This window comes from Phaseolus vulgaris, chromosome 10, assembly GCF_000499845.2.
Source record: "Phaseolus vulgaris cultivar G19833 chromosome 10, P. vulgaris v2.0, whole genome shotgun sequence".
Taxonomy (NCBI): Eukaryota; Viridiplantae; Streptophyta; class Magnoliopsida; order Fabales; family Fabaceae; genus Phaseolus; species Phaseolus vulgaris.
The window spans coordinates 41,621,278-41,645,549 of NC_023750.2; the positions used below are offsets into that span (position 1 = coordinate 41,621,278).

The following is a 24,272-nucleotide window of genomic DNA, read 5'->3' on the forward strand; positions in this document are numbered from 1 at the left end:
GGATGATAGACTTTCAGTAACAAGATGTACAATATTAACATTAGTTAATAAATAGTCATATACAACAAAACAACCACATAATACTAAAAAGCACATTGACAAATATTTAACCAAATCAATAAGATGCAAAACAGCTACCTGCATGCATGTCAAAAAATATCTGCTAAGTCCCTCCCCAATAGTTTCATTTCTCGTTCATATTATTATTGGAAAATATCTGCTAATGACCTCTTAAAAATCTAATCAGTATGAATTAGTGCCTTCTCAATCATGCTCATACCTCTACCTAATTCTTAAATATTTTACAGACTAGTTATAAATGAGAGAAATAATAGTCAAATAAATAGGTTAAAACTAATTTTAACACAAACAAGAAAATCAACTACATTTCTTTTAGACATATAAAAGAAAATGGAGGGACATTGAGGGGCAGCATAAATAAGGACTGATTATGTATGTTTTATTATTTGAAATTTTGTTTACCAGGTTGCATTGCAATCCTTACCAGGTAATACATTTTCCTCTAATCCTAATTTTCAGGAATTAGGTGTTTGAAAATTATGATATACATACTCAAGTATGTTGAAGATTTCAGGCAGAAATTTCTTCCCCGTGTAATTAACAACAAACATGTGACTTGATAGCTTATGGGTAATGAAGCCCCAGTATTGACTAATAATGACTAACGACATTAGTTTATTGGAAGCTCCACTAAATCAAAACATCAATAGCACATAACAATTATGTAGTTATGAAATTATATAATAAACTCACGTGATCTGCAACACAGTTGATGCACTGAAAGGCTCAATGAGCATGTGAGGTAGCGCAGTTGTATCGAAGACATCAATCTTTGCAATGTTCTGAGTAGGGAAAAATATCATAAAAAAAAAGTCAGGGCAAATTAGTAGGAAAACTAAATATGAAAACTCGCAATTTTCCAACTTACTGCGTACCTTACTAAATTTAGGGAACCATACCCAAATAGATTCATGCCACTTAAACCACATCTCCAGAATAAAGCTCGCAATTTTCAAATTTACTGTATCACTCCCCCAAAAAAAGAAATAGAGAAACTTCAAATTCCAGAGTCAGCATATTAACCAAGGAAAGGAAAAACTGGACTCCTTCAAGCCTTTACACCAACCTGTGTCCACTGATGCCCATGCATTAAGGGTCCACAATATCTTCTGGTGTGGCACAAACATTTGTGGAGGCCTTGATGAGAAACTCAATGAAAATTTCAAAGCAAAGTTCAAAAGGTTTGATAGACATCCCACAGCCTATTAACAGAATCAAAGAAACATGGAAATTAAGTTTCCAGATTATGTGCAGCATAATATAATAAGTGCAGCAACCCTAGCCTATTGGTAGAAACAGAACTCAAACAGTGTATTAATTTTACTATCCAAGGGTCTCATCTGTCTATATTACAAAGAAATATTTTTTCAATATCGATAAAGAAAATTTATTTTACAATAACCCAATTCAGAAGAGAAAAGCATGAGTAAACAATCAAACATGCACTGACAAGCAACCACATGGAAAAACTGGAAAAAAGAAACAGGTAATTGTGATCAATATTACTTGGTGTAATCCTTCAAGATCATCCAAATGAATTGATGTAAGTTTCTGCAGTAACTCCATGTCCCAAAATAAACTGGTATAATCAACTGGAAGGAACGTATTCTGCCAGGCCTCAAATGCAGATTTTTGGCACAACATTTCACATGAAAATGAACAACAAGTAGCTGAATTTTCAACAAAAGATGAACTGTCTTTGGATCCTGTATTCAACTGCAACTTCTGTTTTTCATGTTCAAACCTTCTTAGCAGCACCTGTGGAACAATTTAACAATCAAATTATTGAAGTGGACATTGTAGATATCAATAACATCATGAAAGGTACAGACCTGATGTGTCTGCTCCAACTTCTGAAGATCATGGATATTATCCTCATTACTCCTTTTCACCATTAAAAATGATGAGTTTGAGACATCTAAACAATTATAAATAAATAAAGAAATAATAAGTATCCACTGACAAGCCACATAAACAATTAAACAGTAAATATGATAACATTCATCGGTATCAGCAAGGAATAAAACCTGAAACATTCATATGTTGACTTTCATTGTACAGCATTAAAGGGGAAAAAAGTTGAAGCCATTCTAGAAACTTCAAATTCATTATGAAAAGAGCAAATTGTAAAAAAAATAACCTAAAAGTAGATGGGAAGTACAGGAAGCAAAAAGTAAAAAAGTTATAAACCAATCTTTAGAAACATTAATTTAGGGCAAGGAGGAAAAATAGAAGATTATAAGGAGCCCAAAATTACTGTTTCTGGCATGAACAAATAAACTCTAAATAAGAATGGATTCGGTAACATTCAAGACAAAGGAAATAAGTGTTGTCCACATTGATTAGGATGGAAAGAAAATGAAAGAAAATAATCAATTTTGCAACATCAGTATCATAATTAATACAATATGGTAAATTATAGAAGACATCACATGCTAAAAAAACACAGGTTCAAGTTCTATTCCAAAGACGGAGGCTACAGCCCAGCACATAAGGCTCCAACCTAGTGAGGTTTTAAGGTTTATAGAGGGTAATGTGCCAGTCTTACTCTTGCAAGCAAAGGGACTAAATATCAATCATGCAAACATAAATATACACCATCAGGAAATTTCAGAGAAATTTATTTCAAAAGATAAATACAACTGAAACTGACCTATCTTTAAACTAGATACGGGAAGAAGACCAAAGGATAAAATTTGTGGTTCATTTTTGTATATCCAAATAATTCTAACTCTCCATGTGAGTGGTGTCCTAATACCGGAATAAAAAAAGTTACAGGGGAAATAAATATGCCAATAATATACCTTGCATAACCAGGAAGCGGAGTTCATGATCAAATGATGCAACAACATCAGTAAGATGGCTGCTCAAATTTCCTGGAAGTACTGAATAGAAAATTAATTAAGAATGAACAAACATATAAAAATACAATGTAAATTAAAAAAATAAAATTATTGGAAAAATATTCCCATCTTAAGAATAATTGACCACTTAACTAGTTAATGATGCTCAGCTTGTGAGCAATTGCTGAGTTGATTAACCATTTAAGAAGTTAAAAGGATAAATGTTCCTAAACTGAGAATATCTTGACCTTGGTATTTGAAATTTTCCAAGAAATAAATAACCAAAGAGGACTTTAAAATACTAAACCTTGGTATTTGGCTTCTGTCTTTCTGGGCCAAATTGTTTCAACAAATTTCAAAATCTGATGATGCTGATCATGTAAATCTGAAGAGGAGGGCAAAAATGGGTGACCACCATGAATCCATAATAAGGATTTTTCCGAAAAAGAAAACATCTTCAATTTTTTGCTCTCCATCTGTTCAAGAAGTAAAGATTGTCTGAATATAATACAAAATAAAAAAGAGATATTTTGGTGACACTAAACAAAAAATGTGAGAAGAAAATAAGTGTTCACTCACTAAATAGCCAAAACTCTATTCTTAGCTTACCAAAAAATCATCAACTGCTTCTGGACAGATATCTATAAACTTTTGGGCATCTTTCAGCAAAGAATGACAAGAAATTATCATCTGATCAAACTTCAAAGAAACAAAGTATCGCCAAAATAAAACATGGTCCTCGATGAGATTACAGTATAACTGTATTTTACAATCAAACGACTGGTCCTCAATTAGCTTAGGAGCTGAAACAAATTTGCAAAGTATTTCATCTTGCAAAACATGAAGGGACTTCAAAAGTGGAATGAAGCAACTGGTTTCTTCGTCAAAACTATGTTGGCTCTCAATATTGCGTTGCTGGAATGTTAGCCTTAGAGGATCAAAGCAACTAATAGCATTAGAGAGATATTTAGTTTTGCTATTTAATGGAGCCATATTAACTATATCAAGCGACAACAATGGCATGAACTGCAAATCAACATCTAGTTCGTCACGGCATGAAATATACTCCCAAAGAGGATGTTTCATCATCTTTTCTATCAGTATGACAAAATTATTAAAGAACAGGCAGAAGGGCTGCATTTGAGAACTCAACCACTTAAACCTTAGAAGATAGAACTTAAAATCACTTTCAGTAGCTTGTTCAATTGTCCAATTGGCTGCAAAGAATAGCATCTTATTTGTCAACTCCGAATCAAATGTACACTCCCTTTCATAGCCAGAAATACTCACATTTGAAGCCTTAGGAAACATAAGTTCACGTAAAGTCATCAAATCCATCATAAATGCCTTCACATTACTGGGGGCTTGCAAAGAAGCTGTTGAGTGTCTCTTACGAGCAATTTGATACTGATGAGATGCAATCTGAGTTCCCAATGATTCTAGATACAAGCAGTTCTGTTTGATAGAAGCTTCTTTTGAGTAATATACAAAATCCCTTAAATTGAGTGGCAATGGCCATCCTCCGGGCAAACTCAAAGGACACGCTGTCAAAACATCATACCCAGCAAAATTAGGTACTGATAAATATTCAGTTTTGGCGAAATTGACTATTTTCTCTCCCTCACCACCCAATGAGGAGAGATATATATGCTCCCAACTTATTTGTAGACTCCAAAAAGGACAACAACCATTCCTGAGAAGATGCAGAAACAGATGAACCCAATGTGAGAGTTCAAGATATGTAATGTGATCATTAAGCTTCAAACCTTCCTTTTTAGCGTAAATGTGGGCTGCAGCCATTGAATCAACCAATTGAGCAATTGGAATTCCCGATAAAACAAGAAACCTCCTGACATCATTAAGTTCAATATCTTCATTGCATCCACTTATACCATCTAATGCCCAATATGGCTGGAGCATAAATATTTCAACTCCCCTATTACGCATTGCTCGAGAAACTTCACCATAGTGGGGATTAACTGTGAGGAACATGCGGAAATTAGGATGTGGATGAATAACCAAAGGCTTTCCGTCAACGGCTCCACGCTCATTCACCGTAATTGATCCACAAGGTTCCACCAATGAGTTAATTCTATCAAGAACCTAGCAACAAAAACAAGTAAAAATAATTACATAGTATCATTTTACAGACTTGTACTGCTGCAAACCTTCAGTAGAAAAATTAATCAATTCAAGTGATTAACTACAATGAATCACTATGCAGATCTTGCCTGCCAAACTTCAGAAAAATTAAACAAGAAAAAAATGCCATCTGACTTCTAATTTAGTTCATTTAGGGGAAACTATTACAAACTAATTTCAAGACAATTAAATAGATTAGTAATAAAAGTTGGATGGTGTGTAAGTTTAATAAGCCTTATGAGCTCAACAACACATTCATAGAAAGAGAGAGCGAAGAGAGACTAGTCAATTAACACAGTTCACACACATTCTGAACGAACTACAGAGATTAAATACAATTTAATTCAAGCAAAATAAGTTTTTAAAAGCATGAACTAGCAAGGCATCATATACCGTGGGGTTACATAGATTTGCATTCTCCAACACAATCCACTCCCCTTGCTCAATAGCCTTGACCAACAGTCCTGTAACCCATTCAAATTTGGTTGAAACAGCCCTTTTTCTATCATCTGCTTTCATCTTTAAAACTGTCTTCATGGCAAAATCAAGCTCCTGTAAAGAGTAGGATAGAGGAAGAGAACTCTTTTCTATCTGCAACTTTAGTTGTTCAATGAACAAACTAAGAGAACATACTATTTTCTCCTGGTTTTCAACATAATTTGTAGCAGAAGATGACAAGCTGTCGAATTTAAAGCTAGAGAGGAAAGCAATCCATCTGATATAGAAATCTGTTTCCGTGAAAATTGCATCCGTTGAAGCCTCCAGTTGCAAACAAACGAACTCATTCACATAGCGCTGAATTTGAGCAACTACATTGAAAAAATTACGCAAGACATCATACTGTTCAAAAGATCCCAATAGTTCAGATATATCTGTTGCAGATGAAAGATTAATTTCATTTAACACATTGCCCGTAAGATTAGCTAGTAATCTTATCAGTGAAGTTTTCCCAGAGCATGAAGGCCCAGTCAAGATACATAACCATTGACGCTCTACACATTGAGCAGCAGCTTCCAAACTTTGACGTAATTCAGGCAGCAGCAGGAGCTGTTTGCTAGAGGATGTATTTAATTGGACATTATTCCTCTTAATAGTAGCACTGCCCACCATTAAATGTTCTGAGTTGAGTTGAACACGAGGATATGGATTTATACACGGTGTCACCTCAAATACCTCCTTGAAAACTTTTAAGACTTCCTTGCGATCAGCTGCTGTACGCATTCTCTGAATATAAACAACGTTCAAGAAGGAATACAAACCAGAGTGCTTCGGTGCACCTAAATTGAATAAAACAAACTATCAGCATAAAAAAGGGAATGACTCTCTAACGGACATTAAAAATAAAAAGAAGAAACCAGGAAAAAAATGTAGATTCAATTTAGAAGTGAAAGGAATATGAATAATAGAACCTTGAATTATCTCACAAGACCGAAATATATCACGAAGATTGAACTCCCATGGGAATCCATCCTTGGCAAACTTTTGATTTACTGTGGTGTCTTCGTGCATCCTTTTATTGAATAAGACTAGCTTTGAAAGTAAAGGTTGAGGGATGGTCGGAAATTTTGATTCACAGATGGATAGATAGTCTTCCTGAACTAACTCGTCAATGTATACCTGTATCAACAACCAAAAACACAGATTTGATAAATCTTGCATATTGAGTACAAAAGAAAATATTTGACTGACAATATTATTTAAGAAAAGAGGAAAAATATTCTGAAACAGGACACCTTTATTAAATACAGCAAAACAAAACATAATTAGAGCCTCTTTAGGTTATACATAATTCTAACTACTACACAGGGGGGTTTAGACTTTGGATTCCACACATATCTATGTTTCAACTTCTATAGGCCCAAAATAAATAAAATAAAAACAGACCATCAGCATACCTTTGTAAATCGATTTAGGAATGACTTAGGAAGGCCTTTTCGGCCACCACCTTGATGTGATGGATTCTGACAAGCAAAAACTCTAAATGATGGTGGACATTTAAAAGTATTTCCCAACTCTGGTATGAACACCTCAGCTCTGTGGTCCAGAATAGCATTCAAACCCTGTTACAAAGAGAACTGTGTTAAAGCAAAGAAGACACAGAAGAGGAACAAATGGAGATTAAGATTGATGAGTAAAAATACTTCTAAAACAGATTGTGGAGCAAGATTAAGCTCGTCCAGCAAAACCCAACAGCCTTCCTTCAATGCCTGCAAATTTCAGTTGAAAATTAAAAACATATATCAAAAGCAGAGATGAACATGAAATGTTACAGTATAAAACAATCAACCTGCAATAGTATGCCATCAGACCAAGAAAACATCATGCCCTCATCACTTTCAACAGGTAAATCAGACCCTAACAGATCCATCATATCAGTCTGCACCAGAAATACATATATCAATAGAAAATATTAGACTTAGAACTTTTAAGATCACACAAATGAAGTCGAACAAATTATTATAAAAAACTAAGTCTCAACCATGACTGATTACTGACCTGCTCAGAAAAGTTTATTCGTACCACTTTGTGCCCAGAACATTTTCCCAAGGCAATGATTAAACTAGTTTTCCCTACACCTGGGCTACCTTCTAGTAAAACTGCATATGTACAATCATTTAAAACAAAGAAATTTAATGATTTAACTATGAAACTTCAGACATAATTAAATAAAATTCAAATATAAATGAAGCAACATACCAGGCTTTGGAAGCTGCATAGCCCGCAAAACTCTCAGAGCATTCCTGCAAGTAGTAGGTGCCATTAATTCAAACCCACCATCCTCAACAATGCCAATACCTATATGTGCAAAACAAATTAATGCCAAATAAACACAAGAGATAATCATAATGGAAGTATTTAGTGAATCAGATAAATGAAAATATATAAACAAAACAATTATTCATTAGCTCATAACACCACTTTGTCCTTTACAAATTAAACTATTTTAGGTGGAAAAACCCCAATTGATAGATGATAGTATACAAAAATAAAAATAATATTTTTACAAAACCAAATCAGATGACAGAATTGCAGCACCACATTATTACCTTTATTGATATAGAACGGATCAATGCCAAATAAATCGTCATGATGAGCATTATTACTGTGTGGCACATCCATAGCGGAGCCAAATTCTCCCCAACTGTAGTTTCCCATTCTTGAAAGCTTTGAATATAATAAATTACTTTCATCAACCTGAGAGAATAGTCCAGTCAACATTTACAACTTTTTTAATTTGGAGCTAACATTAAAATACAAATGTAAGCACTCCACAAACAAATTGAACCATAAAACAATAAAAACAAAAGCATTCATAAGAATTTTACAAAACTGGGAAATAACTGACTGCATCGTAAAAGAAATTTACACAAATTTGTTAGAGATACTTGTGCATTATATGTGCCTTTTGTATTTTCTGCTACTTTACACTTTTTATAGCTGCTGTAACAGATTAGCTTTCTGTCAACTTAGTTATATAGACTGATCATAGAAATACTCATAGTCTTGCAATTCTGTAACAGATTAGTTTTCCGTTTGATCATAATTGAACTCTAACAGATTACAGTGACTCTACTGATCTCTAATATCTGCTATATTTTCTTTGGCTTGCTATATTTCCATGAAAATTATTTTTACCGTAAGATTGGTAGCTGGATAATTGTGTTATTCAATTTCAAGAGGAATTGTGATAAAAGATTTATAAAGCCGACACATACTCTAAACTTTTGTAGAACACTGTAAAAAGCTCACACACTCTAAACTATTTGGAAGGGCAATAAATATTAAATGCTCTCATTTTCAATGTAGTACATAAATGATGAATAACAAGGGGAGAAACATACCTTTAACTTCTGTAGAAGAAAGGAAAGACATCTCTCCCTTACCTCTGCAGCATCCCTTTTGGAAAGTCCTGTCCCTGGTAAAAGTTTAGCAACTGTCAATAAACATAAATGTCTATGCAAAATTCTACAATATGTGTTTGAATGGTGTTTCTGCTTCAGGAAATTTGGGAGGTTATTAATGAAGCTTTGTGCGATACACAACCATTTGTTGTATTAACCTAACAGCTTTAATCCTTAAGCAATGTTGCTTCATGACATACGACAATAATATAAAGGCTTTTAATAGCACATTTTACCATTCAACAATTATCATTTTACAAATTTGACAACCCAAGTATTACTTTTGCGCATTTTATCATCAAGCTTTTAATTTTTACACATTTTACCTCTCAACTTTTTTTCCACACATTTTACCATAATTTTGGTACAAAACATCATTTCACACAAAAAAAAATATGATAAAAAGACGTCATTTTATAAGGACACACCAGCTCTTCATTACATCATAAAATGTGCAAAAATTGGAAGTGGAAAATGTGTAGAAAATAATACTTGAGAAGTAATATTCGAAAAATTATGATAGTTGAGTATTAAAATGTTGCATTTACCCTAATACCATGATCACTACAACTACCTACCACCACAACAATCATAACAAATATTCAATTTATTATTAATTTTAAAACTTTTAGTTACAATATTGTAGAACTCTTCTTGCCAAAAAAAATACATCTGGAAACATAATAACAGAATCAAGCCCAAAAATAAAACTTAATTCCTCATGCAACTCAAACAAGAAAGATTTTGATATTATTCTGTTTTGGGCCCAAATGGAAAATGTTTAACACATCCCAATCGCCAGAAGATACCAAAGCCCCAAGTGGCAAAGAGCCAATATCAAGGTGCCAAACTTCTCAACTTACACATTTTGCCTATTTGGGCTTGGGGTCTTTTTACCCAGGACATATAAATAGGTAACCAATATAAGGTAAAAAAACAGATATTACATAAAAAATAAGGGAAGTAGTATACACGAAAAATCATAAACAAACAGATCATACCTAGACTTAAGCCATCAAGCAAAACAAGAAATACTCCATGAAGAAGTGCATGCTCTGGTCCTAAGCTTTTCTCCATTGTAATAAAAAAATCAACCCAAGAAATGAGATCTCTCACTGTAAGCATTCTCCCCGGATGCAAGTTATTGAACCACTGAAATGCATGCGAATAATAAATAGCAGGTGAATAATAATATATAATGGATCAAAGAACCCGTCACTAAAACGACAGTGTAATAGTAGAATTCAAATATCCTAATAAAATTACACGCTACAATATTATGAACCAATAACCTAAATACACCAAGTCATTTTTATTTGTGTGGAGACAGTAAGATGAAGAAGAGAAATACATTGAAGAAGCACTGAGAAAACACATCAAACCCTTAATTGGGAAAGACAGACACAACTCTGCTACAAAGCAATGTGAAAGAATAATATAACAAATTTCAGTAACCTGGTGCAAACGGGGAAAGAGGTAAACCTGTTTATATGAACCTAATTGGAGGCATCCAAATGATAAGAAATATAACAAAAATAGTGGGTATAGTGGTGTCCAGGAGTAGGGTACAAAAATAGTACAGGAACATGATCAAAGGAATCTGCAGTGATATGGATACACTCTACAGAGTAGAGGTTATTTGAGGATTTGAATATTCTTTATGAATAAAAATTATATACCAACAGTAAATATCCATCAGTACAATCAACAGTCGAGGCAGCATGATTGAATAAAAAGCAGTTTTACTGAACAGGAGATGGGAAACGGTAAATATAGCTTGATAGCCTACTTCACTGCCAAATCTCAAGATGCACCTCTTGCAAAGATCAGTGTTCAGATCATATTATCTACTTGGGAAACATTGATATCCATTCTTCCAACTTGCAAATGAAATTTGGACCAAGTGGCTGTGTAATCCTAGGTGATGTAGCCACGTCTATTTCAGCTAAATTGTTTATATTTGTGTTCAGATAAGTTGTTCTACCTGTCTAGACTTATGTTAAAATTCCAGATTCAGATGTCCGGAAGAGAGACCACAGAGGAGGAGAAGCTAGCACTTCAAAATAGATAAGCTTTTGCTCCTCAAACAAGATTTTGGGGAACGTAATTTCCTCTCTTCCTTATTAAACTTATATTTTTTAGCTTCTCCAAACTTAAGATTCACCGTGCCATTTCTTTTAAGGGAAAGAAGTAAAAAGAATCCATGGAAAATAGTAACTTAATGAACCAAATCCACATTCTTTACACGCAAAAAAGTGAACAATTTATGACTTCTATAGCAAACCTATACATGACATACCTCAAAAAAACTTATCATAGCATCAACAATAAGTGAGAGTGTTTCTTGATATGCAGGACATAAGTTGCCTGTAACTTTAAACTTAGAAATTCTGCACACAAAAAATCAAATAAGCAGGTAATAGATTTAAATCATCTAAACACTGAAGTTCGTAATAAAATATGGAAAATTAAAGGCACCTTTTCAGAGCAATGCCTTGAAGATCATCTAGATCATTAACAGCAGGAACCCATATCTCTGTAAAGCGATTGCGTAGTGCTGGAGATAACTCTTTCTTACCATAATCACCGCCAGGATTCATTGTTGCAAGAACAAAAAAATTTGAATGTGCAGTAACCTTCTCCAGATCAGACCCTCCTTTCTCAGCCAAAGACTGCAACCACAAAAAAGAAAAGTCTCAAAATCTAAGTCTAAAACTGCATAAAGAAGCAAGTTTAAATGTGACAATAGAGATATCAAACTTACTAGCATCCTTTCTGGTTCCAACACACTATTCAGTCTCTCAAGTACACTATCATCAGCCAAAGATATTTCATCCACAAGAAAAAGATCACCATCTCTCATTGCTTCTACGAGAGGACCATCCTGCCACACAAATATGCTCTGCCACTTTTGATGCAAGCCATTGAGATCCAACTTAATTTGCTCAAGAGCCTTAAGTTCTTCTCTGCTGATATCCAAACTACAAACTTGACCTTCTTTACATTTCCTTATCATACCACTCAGTAGATCAAGAGTTGAAGAAGCATCATTGATATCAGAAGACTGTAGCAGAAAATGACAAATCAGAAATCTCTTTATCTCAATAGCATTGATTCAGATAAAAAAGGAAGAGGGAAGAATCATTGTGCATATACAAAAGCCTTAAATGCAGCAAAAGCTAAGCGAAACATATACACATCCAGAACATAAAAATTCTTGGTTTGATCCTAAGAAGATAAAAAAGAAAAAAGAACACTCACAAGGTCCATAGGAAAGTATTTCCAAGTCTTTAGTTTCTTCAACTTTTCAATGATCTCTTTATACCCAGAAATCAGCGCAGATCTCTCTCGCATAGGACGGAATCCCTGGAAAACATTTTCTAGTAAGACTTTCAGCTAATATTAGTAGTATATGTATATCTGTTTGAAGTCCTTACAAGAATGATTAAAAGAAAAGTCATGAGAAAACCAACCCCAATAAAATCAGATGTTTCTGTATACTGATGGCAATTCAAAGTGCGTAAATTTAACTGCAAACAAGCACTTAATAACTGACACACAGTAGTCTTTCCTCCACCTGTTTCCCCAACAAGCAGTACAGGCTCACGTAAATTATAGCAGCGTTCCACAAGAAAGTACAGCCTCTGCATACCTTTGGTCAAGAGTACACTGCATAAATAAACAATAAGAGGCATTAAACCTAAGACTTTGGACAAAAAGGGAAAGGCAACAATGAGTTCATACCTTTCTAGACCATCTGAACCTCCAAAACCAACAAACAAATTGGAAGAAGAGTTGCCTCTACATGATATCTGAAATACAGTTAAAAATGTTGGATCAAGATAAATGTAATTTCCAACCTTCTTCAATCCTTTAGGTATTGAAAAAGGAAACAATATGTACTAATCTGAACAGCAAGAATAATATCCAAACCAACACCCAACAACTCAATCCTGAAAATCAGATGTTACCATGTACAGCATGTCATCAACAAATACAATGTATTATAATATATAAGTACAAATGAAAGTTCTGCATTTAAATCCCGATTATATGATTCGTTATATATACATAGCTACAAACAAAAGTTCTGAATTTAAGTCCAGATTATATGATAAGTTATCAATAACACAGGAATTTGTATATGATGGAAAAAAATGAAAATATATGGAGAAAAATTTGACAGAACATCACAACTATCAGCTTGAAATAACTTTAATTCAAGATATAATTTGCATAATAAGTTTTCAGTGCTAAGTCAAGGAAAGCATACGCAAGTAGCCTTCCATATTTTCCTTCAAGTACACATACTAATTACAAAGTGATAAGATCCCACATCCCAAAGTCAAAAGGCATACAAAAAAGGCCAGGACAGCACAATGGTAAAGAGCACTGGCTAATCACAGATGAGCAGAAAAGACTAAAAGAACAATACCTGTTCATACAAATTTTTTATGTTTAGTTTAACCCGAAAGTGCTTTTCCAGAATTTCTTGAACAACAGACTTCTCATCCTCATCCCGTAGCCTTTCCGCCAAAAGAAAATAGCCATCTCTGGCCAAATCTTCATAAGAGTTGCCAAATCTCTGGTAGCGATCAGCCCAACGAAACAAGTCTCGTGGTGTTATAAATCCATGTTTGCCAGCAAAGACTCTGCTACTCTGTCTGTGCAATCGAAGATCCTTCATCACTTCAACCATTTTTTCAGCATGACCTACATAGATTTTACATCTATCTGCCAGTATTTTGCTGAGCTCATTATCTGGAATTTCACCAACATGAATCTCGACAAAACGATTACGAAACGCTCGGGACAACATTTTGCGGCCACCATAAAGTGTAGGTGGATTTTGAGTAGCAAAAAGCATAAAGTTTGGATGAGCTTGAATTCTTTCTTGCAGCTCAGGAACAAAAAGCTCTCTGTTATCATCAAGCAATCGGTTCAATGCCTCCAACACATCAGATGGAGCCAAATTAAGCTCGTCAAGTACAATCCAGTGACCATTTCTTACAGCTTTAACCAAAACACCTTCATTAAAAACAAGCTTTCCAGTAGTGTCAGTTATATAAGAACCAAGATACTCCTGCAAATCAGTATGTTCATGATTGTTGATTCTCACAAAATCATGATCAGTTATTGCAGCAAGATACTGAACAAGGCTAGTTTTCCCACTGGATGTGGGTCCCTGCAAGAGGATGGGATATCTCATTAGAACAGCACGTGCCAAATTCCCAAGATGCTCCTGTACAGTTTTAGTTTGAACATAATTCCCTGAATATCCATCAGATTTGGACGTCTCTAAATAGTAGGAAAAATGTACATGTGGAGGCATGTGACCTCCTAACAGAAGAGATGATATTTTTTCCCTCATAATTTCAGCACTGGATCCATCCAACAAAGAAACAAAAAACATACTAAACCCATCATATAATGCCTTTTGCAATCCAAATTTTCTTTCTGCCTTCCGCATATACTCCAGAGCACGATAAAGGGACCTTAAACTATATTGAGGTTTCTGGTTAGCACCATCCTGCAACCTCTCTTCAGATTCCTTTTTTGCTTCTTTATAGAAACACACAATTTTATTTACCAACTGTTGATCCATATAGCCACTACTAATGAACTGACTAATAAATAGACTTAAATCCTCGTCATTCAAAACATCATCAACAAAATACTCAGTAAATCTACTCCTTAAAGAGAAGGGCAAATCCCGCTTCCCTGCATCTGTTGCTGGATTCATGCAGGCAAATACACGGAAATTTGGATGGCGATGTATATAATCTGTATCACCCCTTTCAGCTAAACATAGCACACCATGTTCCCCTTCTAGAACACCCACAATTCTTTGCAAGGTTTCTGGAGGAGCCAAATTCACCTCATCAAGCAAAATCCACTCACCCTTTCTAAGAGCGGTAACAAAACTTCCTTCTACAAAAGAAAACATCATCGCTGAAGAAGGATTACTTTGACAGACATTATGCAGTTTTATACAAAATCTCTCCCAAGATTGGATTATTTGATCTTCTAATGGCCTTTTACGCCTTTTAGAAGATCCGGGTTGTATATGCTTAACTGACTTTCCAACTGCTATTTGCAATCCTTTCAACAGAGCTTCCCCATTCTTATCAATCAAAAACTTCTTTCGATGACTTTCTATATACTCATGTAGATAAGTAATAAAGCCTCCATTATTCTGAACAGAAGCAAAGCAATAGAGCCATTAGCAATGACTGCACACAAAATATAAATAAAAACAAAAAATAAATACCTTTACAGAAAATGTCTTGGTAAAGAGTTCTTTGAACTCTCTGTAAAGGGACAAATACACGGACTGAGCATCCACAGGCTTAAAACCCCCTAGTAAGTCAGCAACATCACTTTGCTGACTCAGATTCTGGAGAAAAAACCACCATCATGTGTCACTCAAACACACTTGAAACACACTTATAAATAACGTAAAATAAGAATAGAAAATAGAGAAATTCGTAACATACAAAAACTGTGAGCTTTTGACCAAGCCTTAATGCCAAATTTTGAACAATGGTAGTCTTCCCAGTACCAGTTTCTCCAACCAAGAGTACAGGCTCATTATACTTGACAGAGCATGCTATGCGCTCCAAAACATGCAGAGAACTACGAATCTCAACAAAAGGTCTTTTATGTTGTTGTAACTGCATTTGAAAACAAAAATAGCAATACCAAGGGAAAATGAGACCTTTTACCAAAATTGTATCATCATTTAAACTTAAAGTTGTCAATTCACTAGACAGAATGCTTACAGGTTTTTCAGCGTACTGCAGGGAAACTCGGCCTATTCTAAAATAAGTGATAGAATCCTGCATTTAACATACAGAAATGAGAAACTGATGTAGCAAAAATCATGAAGCAAATACTTGCATTGCATTAGATAAAACCTGAACTATAGGTTTGTCTAGGGGATACAAGGTCTCAGCAACAGAAACAGGTAATTTCCACAACTCAGCTATCTCTTTCATTACTGACAAACGGTTTTTAATTGAAGACGAAAAGGACGCAAATATGTCAACAGCCTGAGATACAAGACAATGGTTAAACACGAAGCAAGTCTAGGAAAGATATTATGAGGAAAAGAAAAGATATAAAGAACTTAAAAGTCAAACCTCCTTATACACGCAAAAACATTGGTTTTCAGATAAGCTACCATCAGGACTAAATCCTAAACCTGCAATCCTTTTGCACCATTTAAGGAGATCCCTGACACAGATAATCAAAAGTCACATCAATAATTGAAAATTGACGAAACAGGCACAGTAAAAATACTAATACTTTAATTACCTTAATGAGAACCTGCAGGCACGGAAAACAGAAGTAGAACTGCCCGGGTGAAAACCCGCAAATTGAAGCATGGAAATATTGTTTACCCTTTCAAAGGTTTCTGCCAAAAAAATTACATGCATGCATACATAGATATCTTCAGCAGCAATAAAATAATGAATGCATCACTTGAAGTTCTTACAAATAAACACATGTATTTGCGTGAAACTACAAATTAACAAAATATCATATCAATACCTATGAGTTGGCTAACATGGAGCTCCAAATCCGGATACCTCACTTTAAGTATATCTTGCAAGTCTTGATTATCAAGTGGCGGAACCATCACTCTTCTCCAAAAGACACTCAATGAATTTTGACCTTCCAGAACAAAAAAGTCAGCATCTCATTTGTAGTCCAAAAAAGGAGAAAAAACATGAAGTTTGTTCAACAAAAACAACCAAGTTTTCCCACCGTGAAATGGATGGATTAAAAAGCACAAATAGTCTGCAAAAAATCTTATAAATGAAATTTTCTCCATATAAAAACTCCACAGTAAATGGAAACAATGATAGGCCATTGAAACAGAGATGCATGCATCCTGGGAATTCATTGATGCAAAGAACTTGAAACAACATTATATTTGTATTCCTTCAAAGATGCATGCATCATGTTTCAACGTAATGTATCGAAGGACTGTATTTACTGTGAACTTCCACAAAATGTTGGTCTCTTCTTATAACCAACATTCATTGGAAAGGATTCATACTGAAGTACCAAACTAGCATGAGTATCAAAAAAAATCATATTGTAAAAAATAACAATGAAATAGAAAACTTGAAAGACGTAAGGTAAAAACCTGCACTCTCAGATGTGTCAAGCTTAGAAACAGCAATAGTTGAAAAAATTCTAAAAGATTCAGCCACCCTTACTACCTGCAGAATATGTAATGCTTCCAAGTTAGTGACAAGTGCAGAGGAATGGACAGGCAAGTTGGCATAAAATTTAGCACTTTGGTAACATTTACACTAGTTTCACCCAAATGTAGCAGTGAAATTAAAAACACTTACTAGAAAAGTGACATGACTTACAAAGCAGATACTTTCTAGTGAAATGTGTTTAGGATTCATGGTGCACACAAGATAAATATTTTCACCTGGGCAGATTTTCATAATATATTTTGAGGGTTTTAAAAGAACACAGACTATGATTTAATCATGTATCCATATTGAAGTTGTTTATAATTGTCATTTTGCTTCTCTTTGGAGCTACAATTTCTCCACATATGGCTGTCTGTTTCAAGTGAACTGCTTCGCTAATATGCACAGGACTAGCTTGTAGCATTTCAGCCACTTTTTCTACTTGGCCTACTGTTGTTTTCTACTTAATTGAATTTCTAAACCTACGTGGGATTTACATTCCTTCAACTAGAATATCCTTATCCCAAAAAAATGGAAACAAATTATCTGAACATTCAACACTTGGAGTTTCAAAAAGGATGGTCATTCTTTGAGACAACTACTTCAAAATGTGACACATAAACATATCAAATATACCAAACTATTAGAGATTCCACATTGACTAGGAATTAGGTCAAATTATAATATATAAGTGGGATGCAATCCTCACCTTACAAGCTAGTTGTGAGGTTGAATTAGGCATAAACTCACTTACAAAGATGGTATCATAGTCTATCATAATCAAGTTCTTTAAGACTATTATAAATAACACAATTATTAGGTTCCTGATAGACCACCCATAAATTTGTTTCCATTTTTTTGGGATAACGATATTAGGCAAGATTATAACATAGGTACTGAAGATCTCACATCGACTAGGAATTAGGCAAGATTATAATATATAAGTGAAGTGCAATCATCACTTTACAGGCCAGTTTTATGAGGTTGAATTAGGCATAATGTCACTTACTAAAACAAACTAAACCTGAAAAAGAAATATATAACAAATTGGACTCCAATAACATTATTTAAGTGTAAAGTGCAAAGAAATTACCTCCCCATGTCCTGTTGCAAATGAACCAGCCCCTTCCAATAAAGGTACTAATATGGAGTGCAAATCAGATGGTGCTTTGTTGATATCCTCAAAAACAATCCACAACCCATTCTGCACAGCCTGAGATTAAGACAGTACACAAGAATAATAAGCAGCCAGCTTACTTGATATTATCTAGGCATACATTGCAAGTAAACTGTATGAGTTTGATGATTAGATATGATAGAAACTGTCAAAACAAACCTGGGTAAGTGATCCAGGCTGCCATCTAAACTCCCCAGGCCTATCTGTACAGACATAAGTTCCAACCAATGTTCTACCATCAATTTGGTCATCCATCTGGATTGATAGAACTGCAATAAGAGCACAAAAAATTATTGATGTAAACAAGAATAAAAGAACAAATTTAGAGCAAGTTTGGTTCAACTTATTTCAGAAAATAAGCTCTTACTTTTACTAGCTTCCTCTGATAGATTTTGAAAAATAACTAAATTATTTTCAAAATTTAAGCATTTTCAAGCATGCACTTATTGAGATGAAGACAATGTAAAGAGGATATGTAATCCTCCAAAACAAAATAAAAAACAGTTAACAATAAAAAATAAACACTATAGAAGAATGCAAAAAGCTTTGCACTGAATCAATATCAAATACTAAATTAAAAGAAAAACTTCACCTACACTTCTACCAAAACCCAGAAAACCATTTTATTCAAGTGAGATGAAGAATTAATAGTGTCAAGGAGGCCCAAAAAAGGCTCTAGTTCAATATATTTCTCTTCACCTAAATCATGAAGAAAGTGTATAAAACCAATCTTTAGTTTCCTTTTTCCATTAAGCATGTAATGACTATTAATTTACCCATAGCCCAAACCACCCAGCTGCCCCCAATAAAAAAATCTATGATATGTTCTTTTATCTCTATATGCTCATCAATTTGTAGACAAGGGAAAACAAATAATAATAACTAACAGTAAATACTAAGGCATACCTTGATTTCCACTATCCTGAGCCAGCTTGGCAATGAGAGCAGATTTTCCAGAACCAGTGGGGCCATATAAAAGAACAGGCCACTTCTGACTGACTGCCAAAAGAACTCTATCATAACTTTTCTTCACCATTGAGGTCAATACAAATGTATTACTTACTGATATATCATCCCTAAAATTACAGAAGACGTCAAAAATCAAGGGTAATCCAAATGAAATACGGAATATCAGAAAGTTTCCAAAGAAAAAAACCAAGGAAAAGCATAAAAAGAATCATTTAAGAAAGTTCAAGCACTATAAATGTAAGCGCATATTATCCAAAAATTAAACTCCCAATGCATCTTAAAAACATCAGCTTTTCAAATTCAAATAAAATAACTTGTACCTTGTGGTAAGTCGTTGCCTCTTTAAATGTAGTTGCAACTCATGAAGTTTTGGTGAACTATCTGGCATATAATTAAAGCCAGAGGATTTTAAACAGTTCTCATTATTCAAATCCATGGTTCTATCTGGAGAACTGGACACATAGTCTGCTATTGGCTTGACATAGCAACCAGCTTTCTCTAGTGATGTGTCCTGACAGAACTCTTCCCAGCTGAATATGGAAAGTTGAAGATTTATAATTAAACAAGCACTATATTTAAGTACAACATTTGGCCAAAAAAAAGTAAACATTACTAACCACAATAGACAAGAAAATGCTTCCTCAGCCCCAATATTTAAGTTTTCAGTGGCTTTATAACCTAATTTGAGCAGAACACTCAATATCTGCACCACGCACCATTTAAGATCTGATTTGCATGATTCTTTTACAAGGTGAAGAAAACAAGACCAGTCCCAAAGCTTTGCAAAAATTTCACGTTCCATTAGAAGGAAACGGTATGATATTTGTGCTACATGCAGTTCATGGGTCTCGACCTGTGTGAAAATAAGGCATTATACTTAGCAATATGCAGAAGCAAGAGTCAAAACTATTTCTCAAAATATCTTTACAAAAAGATATACTGACCATAACTTGTTTCAGTGCAAATCTTTCAAATGGAGCAGGAGCAAAATTGAAATAGTTTAATATAGAACTGCATCAAAAAGTAAAGAATATCACATAATGTGATTAAAAAATAAGCCAGAACAAAACAAGCTAGAAAAAAATCCCAGATCACAACAAAAATTACAGGAAACCAACATTATTAAAAGAACTGCCATTTCTGTTGATAGGAAGATAGAAATTACTAAATACATCAAAACTAAGCTCAAATCACTGTACGCTTTGTAATTATGCAAAGATTCAGAGAGCAGACGATGAACTATAATTTAATTTTTTTAAAATAATAATAACATTGAAGTGTACATACTCAACATTTCATTATGCCAGAAATTCAGAATTGGAAATCCTTTTTCTCCTTTTTATATTTATTCTTCAAGTGTATTTTTCTAATTCTTGACATTATTAAATGGGGTTGTAGGGGGATAAGTACAGCCTTTCTTTTATTTAGGACAAAATGGAAGAACTAATATAAAAATAAACATTGCTATTGAAAAGAAGACTCGGGAATATATGAACCTCAACAGAAAAGGACCCATGTCAAGAGCACGACAGAAAGCTAGACAGGCAAGCTCATGAAGATCCAGACCCCTTCCCTGTTGACAATAAAACTCTATGACATTCACAACTCCATCCAAAACTCTGTCACGATCATCTTCACGAGCAGTGTCCTCAGGAATAGACCTCAAATTTGGCACAAGACGAAGCAGAGCAACAGCTTTATCTACAATGTGTTGAGCAATCGGTCGGAAACATCCCATCAACGGAATTGTATAACTCGGATGCAGAAACACCCCTACTAGCACATTAACTACTTCCTCTTCTGTCACCTCTCCCTGTCCAAAAAAAAAACATGAATAAACAAAAAAAAATACAAAATTCTCTTAATGGTTAAAATTCAGGGAAGAGTGGCATATCATGAGTGGAGCTCATCTCAAACAAGAGTGGGATACACAAATTTTGTGATTTCCAAAAGTTTCTACAGTAGTACTAAGTTGCCAGACTTTCTAGTACCACATATTTCAATGATAAGAGCATGCATTAAAAAACCATGATTGTATATTTCAAAGGTGGTGTGGGAACTTCTACTTTTCAAAATTCAAAGTGTGTACAGAATGCAGTTGTATTGCATTGAATTCTTCACTAGAAGTTTTATTTGTCAAGTGGTGATTAATTTTTCAAAAGAAAAAACGAGGAAACAATTGACAATGGAGGCAATACCCTCTGCTGGAGTGACTCAAACTGCGGAAAACACTGGAGCTTTGGACATCGATCAAGGAATCTCCGAAGCGAAGAATGAAGGCTGAAACTACCGTCAATCGCCATTTGAAGCTGAAACACCTATCTATAAGCTGAACAATCAAATATTAAAAAGAGCAAAAAAAAATTTAAAAAGCAATTTCAACCTATAAACCAGTTTTATCATCTGCTACATATAGCGAAACGCAATTGAAAGAAAACAAAAGCGATTAAGTTGATTAGAAAGGGTTAAGATTATGCTGTGAGTGTTTCCCGCAGTTCAAATATACTCCACCGTTCGCTGCAGCGAACCTTCGTCTCTTCCTCTCTGCTTGGTCTCTGCTGTTACTCTTGTCGTGCGGGGTTTTAGGGTTTAAGAGTCCTTATATACGTTCTCAGTGAGCCAACCTAATATGAAAATATTAAAAAAAAAATCTAGGTAAGGGATTTAGCATTTTCTTCAACTGAAAATATTTAAAGAGAAAAATATATAACTAATGTTTGGTAATAAAAGATTTAAGGATCAAATATATGCTTGATTGTATATAAACAAAGATTAAAAGGAAAAATATTGAGTTAGTTTTAAGGTAGTATTTTCTTAATAAGTAATTAACCATGCATGTATATTTTATATGTAATTATTTAATTACACCAACTAAATGTATTATATTATATTTTTTAAAGAATAAAATTATATAAAATATAAAAATATTTCGTCGTATTTTATTCTAAATTTTCTTATAACAAATATGTTTTTAAAATAATGGATTTTAAAATTTTAAATATATTAATTCGGTTTCGATGAAATAAACATACTCTTATTGTTCGCTTTTAATATATATATATATATATATATATATATTAATAATGCACACTTTTAATTATTTTTTATATATATTTATTATTACCTATAAAAAAATCCACAATAAATAATAGTTATTTAGATAAAAAAAAAATTAGCAATACTAATTAAAAAATAATGAATAAAACAAAATTATAATAAATCAATGTTATAATAATTTATATAAGTACTTTTATATATGTAATGATAAACTGATACCCAAGTAGTTAATTATTAACCTTAAGAAATTATTTATCTTAGTATTGTATATTATATCTTTAATATCTTTAATTGTATTTTTTTTATATGAATGTACTTTTTGCTTTCCATTTTTTTTAACTCCAATTACCCATGATAATGAGTTGTATAGTAATTCAATAAGTCCAAACATTGATAACACAAGGGCAAAGTAGCATCAAAGTTAAATACAAAATAACAAGGATATAAAAGCTAAAAATCTAAGTTACGGTCTTCACCACCCTCGCTCGGTGCAGGCTGGGCGACACTCTGCAAAGTCTGAACCTCATCCGCGGGGACGAGACGGCCATCAAAGACCTCCATCTCTTGGTCAAATTAACCAAAAGGTGGAGGCCCCCGTATAACACTCTAGTCTGTCGGACGCCAAGGTCGAAGTTGTGGTTAATCAAGGCCATGGTGTCATCCATGATCTTCTCGAGCTCGGCCTCCACCGCCTTTTTCCCTTTCTTCAAGGAAGCAACCTCTTCTTCCAGGGAAGCCTCCCTACGGCTGGCCTCCTCCATGGCCTTCTTTAACCGCGCATTCTCGGCAACTATGTCGGCCTGCAGCCGCTCCAACTCGGTCATCCGAGTGGCGTCGAGATCCCGCTCGGCAGCTTGGTCACACAGCTTTTTCTCATAAGTTGTGTTGGCGGTCATAGCTTGCTTCACGTTGCCCGAAGCCGCCAGGAGCTCGTGCTCCAATCGGGAGACTTCTTCCACGCGCCGCTGCTCCATGGCGGGCCAGAATGAGACCGTGGCACATCATCTCAATATCGCCTTCGAGCAGGTCGTCCTTAGGGACTGCTCGGATCAAATCTTCGATGTTGGAGGGCAAATTGAAGTTCACTACCCCAGAAAAACGCAAGTCACCCCCCAACACCGATAGGGGTGACTGTTGAACGACCACCACCAGCATCGCGATCGCTGACGGAATTGGCCGGTTGAAGTCGTTGGTTGGCGGCGAGTCAAGGTTGATTGGCGCTCAACTCGGAGGATGGACGGGCATCTCACCGAGTGAGCGATATGTTCGAACGATGTTGTTGCCCTCCCTCGCTCGTTTCTTTGGATTCGTGGAGGATGGACCCGCTCGCTCGATCTGAGGGGTCCCGGTGCCCGCGCACCCTTTCTTCTCTTTCACACGATCCTTGAAAAGCTTTCAGCATCCCGACCGCCTGAGGGGATTTTTTTTTTTTTTGTGATTGCTGCAACAAAAAACAAAGTGTCAGTCAAAGGTTCAAAACCAACGACCGAAGGTCTAAAGGTGTTAACATATCCTCAAAGGTCGCTTCTCGGTCGGACTCTGAGTAAAAGGACATCAACGCCCGAGAGGGGAGGTTTTTAGGAAAGCTATCAAACAAAGCGAAAACCTCCCGCTCGCCAACACTTAGGTTGATCGGACGAGGTCAGTCTTTTATCTTTGTTGGATTCCTTGTCCAAAACAAAGGAAATCTGAGTTGGTCGGCTGCGTCAAAGAAATACGACGTGCCCGCCGACTCCACAAATACCTTAAAGAATCTTTCTTTAAAGTTCTTGTAGGAGGTCGTGAAGGCTTTGAACAAAACACTGCCCGCCCGGCTGACTAAGGAATGTCAGCCAACCGGGTCGGACGGATGAGAGGTGTAGAAGTGAAGAAAACAATTTGCAAC

General features: G+C 34.9%; 1 protein-coding gene across 2 annotated transcripts in view; it reads right to left on the minus strand.

Moving 5' to 3' along the window:
• The window catches only part of LOC137819769 (midasin), a 38,816-nt gene extending 16,912 nt beyond the window's left edge, over positions 1-21,904 (minus strand). The window contains exons 1-41 of one of the 2 annotated variants that reach the window (XM_068623748.1): positions 21,529-21,904; positions 20,827-21,143; positions 20,275-20,341; positions 19,948-20,183; positions 19,651-19,860; positions 19,268-19,437; positions 18,521-18,630; positions 18,278-18,397; positions 17,124-17,199; positions 16,523-16,645; positions 16,286-16,385; positions 16,111-16,204; positions 15,886-16,020; positions 15,751-15,807; positions 15,466-15,642; positions 15,240-15,365; positions 13,404-15,164; positions 12,713-12,780; positions 12,442-12,637; positions 12,230-12,334; positions 11,733-12,032; positions 11,447-11,640; positions 11,268-11,358; positions 9,970-10,120; positions 8,909-8,982; positions 8,114-8,261; positions 7,764-7,862; positions 7,563-7,663; positions 7,354-7,443; positions 7,208-7,273; positions 6,962-7,126; positions 6,476-6,683; positions 5,460-6,343; positions 3,534-5,027; positions 3,232-3,400; positions 2,886-2,957; positions 1,914-1,999; positions 1,588-1,839; positions 1,148-1,283; positions 957-1,042; positions 775-863 (exon numbers count right to left, since the gene is read on the minus strand). In XM_068623748.1, the coding sequence (XP_068479849.1) occupies positions 775-863; positions 957-1,042; positions 1,148-1,283; positions 1,588-1,839; positions 1,914-1,999; positions 2,886-2,957; positions 3,232-3,400; positions 3,534-5,027; positions 5,460-6,343; positions 6,476-6,683; positions 6,962-7,126; positions 7,208-7,273; positions 7,354-7,443; positions 7,563-7,663; positions 7,764-7,862; positions 8,114-8,261; positions 8,909-8,982; positions 9,970-10,120; positions 11,268-11,358; positions 11,447-11,640; positions 11,733-12,032; positions 12,230-12,334; positions 12,442-12,637; positions 12,713-12,780; positions 13,404-15,164; positions 15,240-15,365; positions 15,466-15,642; positions 15,751-15,807; positions 15,886-16,020; positions 16,111-16,204; positions 16,286-16,385; positions 16,523-16,645; positions 17,124-17,199; positions 18,278-18,397; positions 18,521-18,630; positions 19,268-19,437; positions 19,651-19,860; positions 19,948-20,183; positions 20,275-20,341; positions 20,827-21,143; positions 21,529-21,633 (9,308 nt within the window). In that variant the 5' untranslated portion in view covers positions 21,634-21,904. Of the gene's footprint in view, positions 1-774; positions 864-956; positions 1,043-1,147; positions 1,284-1,587; positions 1,840-1,913; positions 2,000-2,885; positions 2,967-3,231; positions 3,401-3,533; positions 5,028-5,459; positions 6,344-6,475; positions 6,684-6,961; positions 7,127-7,207; positions 7,274-7,353; positions 7,444-7,562; positions 7,664-7,763; positions 7,863-8,113; positions 8,262-8,908; positions 8,983-9,969; positions 10,121-11,267; positions 11,359-11,446; positions 11,641-11,732; positions 12,033-12,229; positions 12,335-12,441; positions 12,638-12,712; positions 12,781-13,403; positions 15,165-15,239; positions 15,366-15,465; positions 15,643-15,750; positions 15,808-15,885; positions 16,021-16,110; positions 16,205-16,285; positions 16,386-16,522; positions 16,646-17,123; positions 17,200-18,277; positions 18,398-18,520; positions 18,631-19,267; positions 19,438-19,650; positions 19,861-19,947; positions 20,184-20,274; positions 20,342-20,826; positions 21,144-21,528 lie in introns of both variants that reach the window. The other variant, XM_068623747.1, reaches the window with a different exon arrangement.
• Between the last annotated feature and the right edge of the window lie 2,368 nt (positions 21,905-24,272).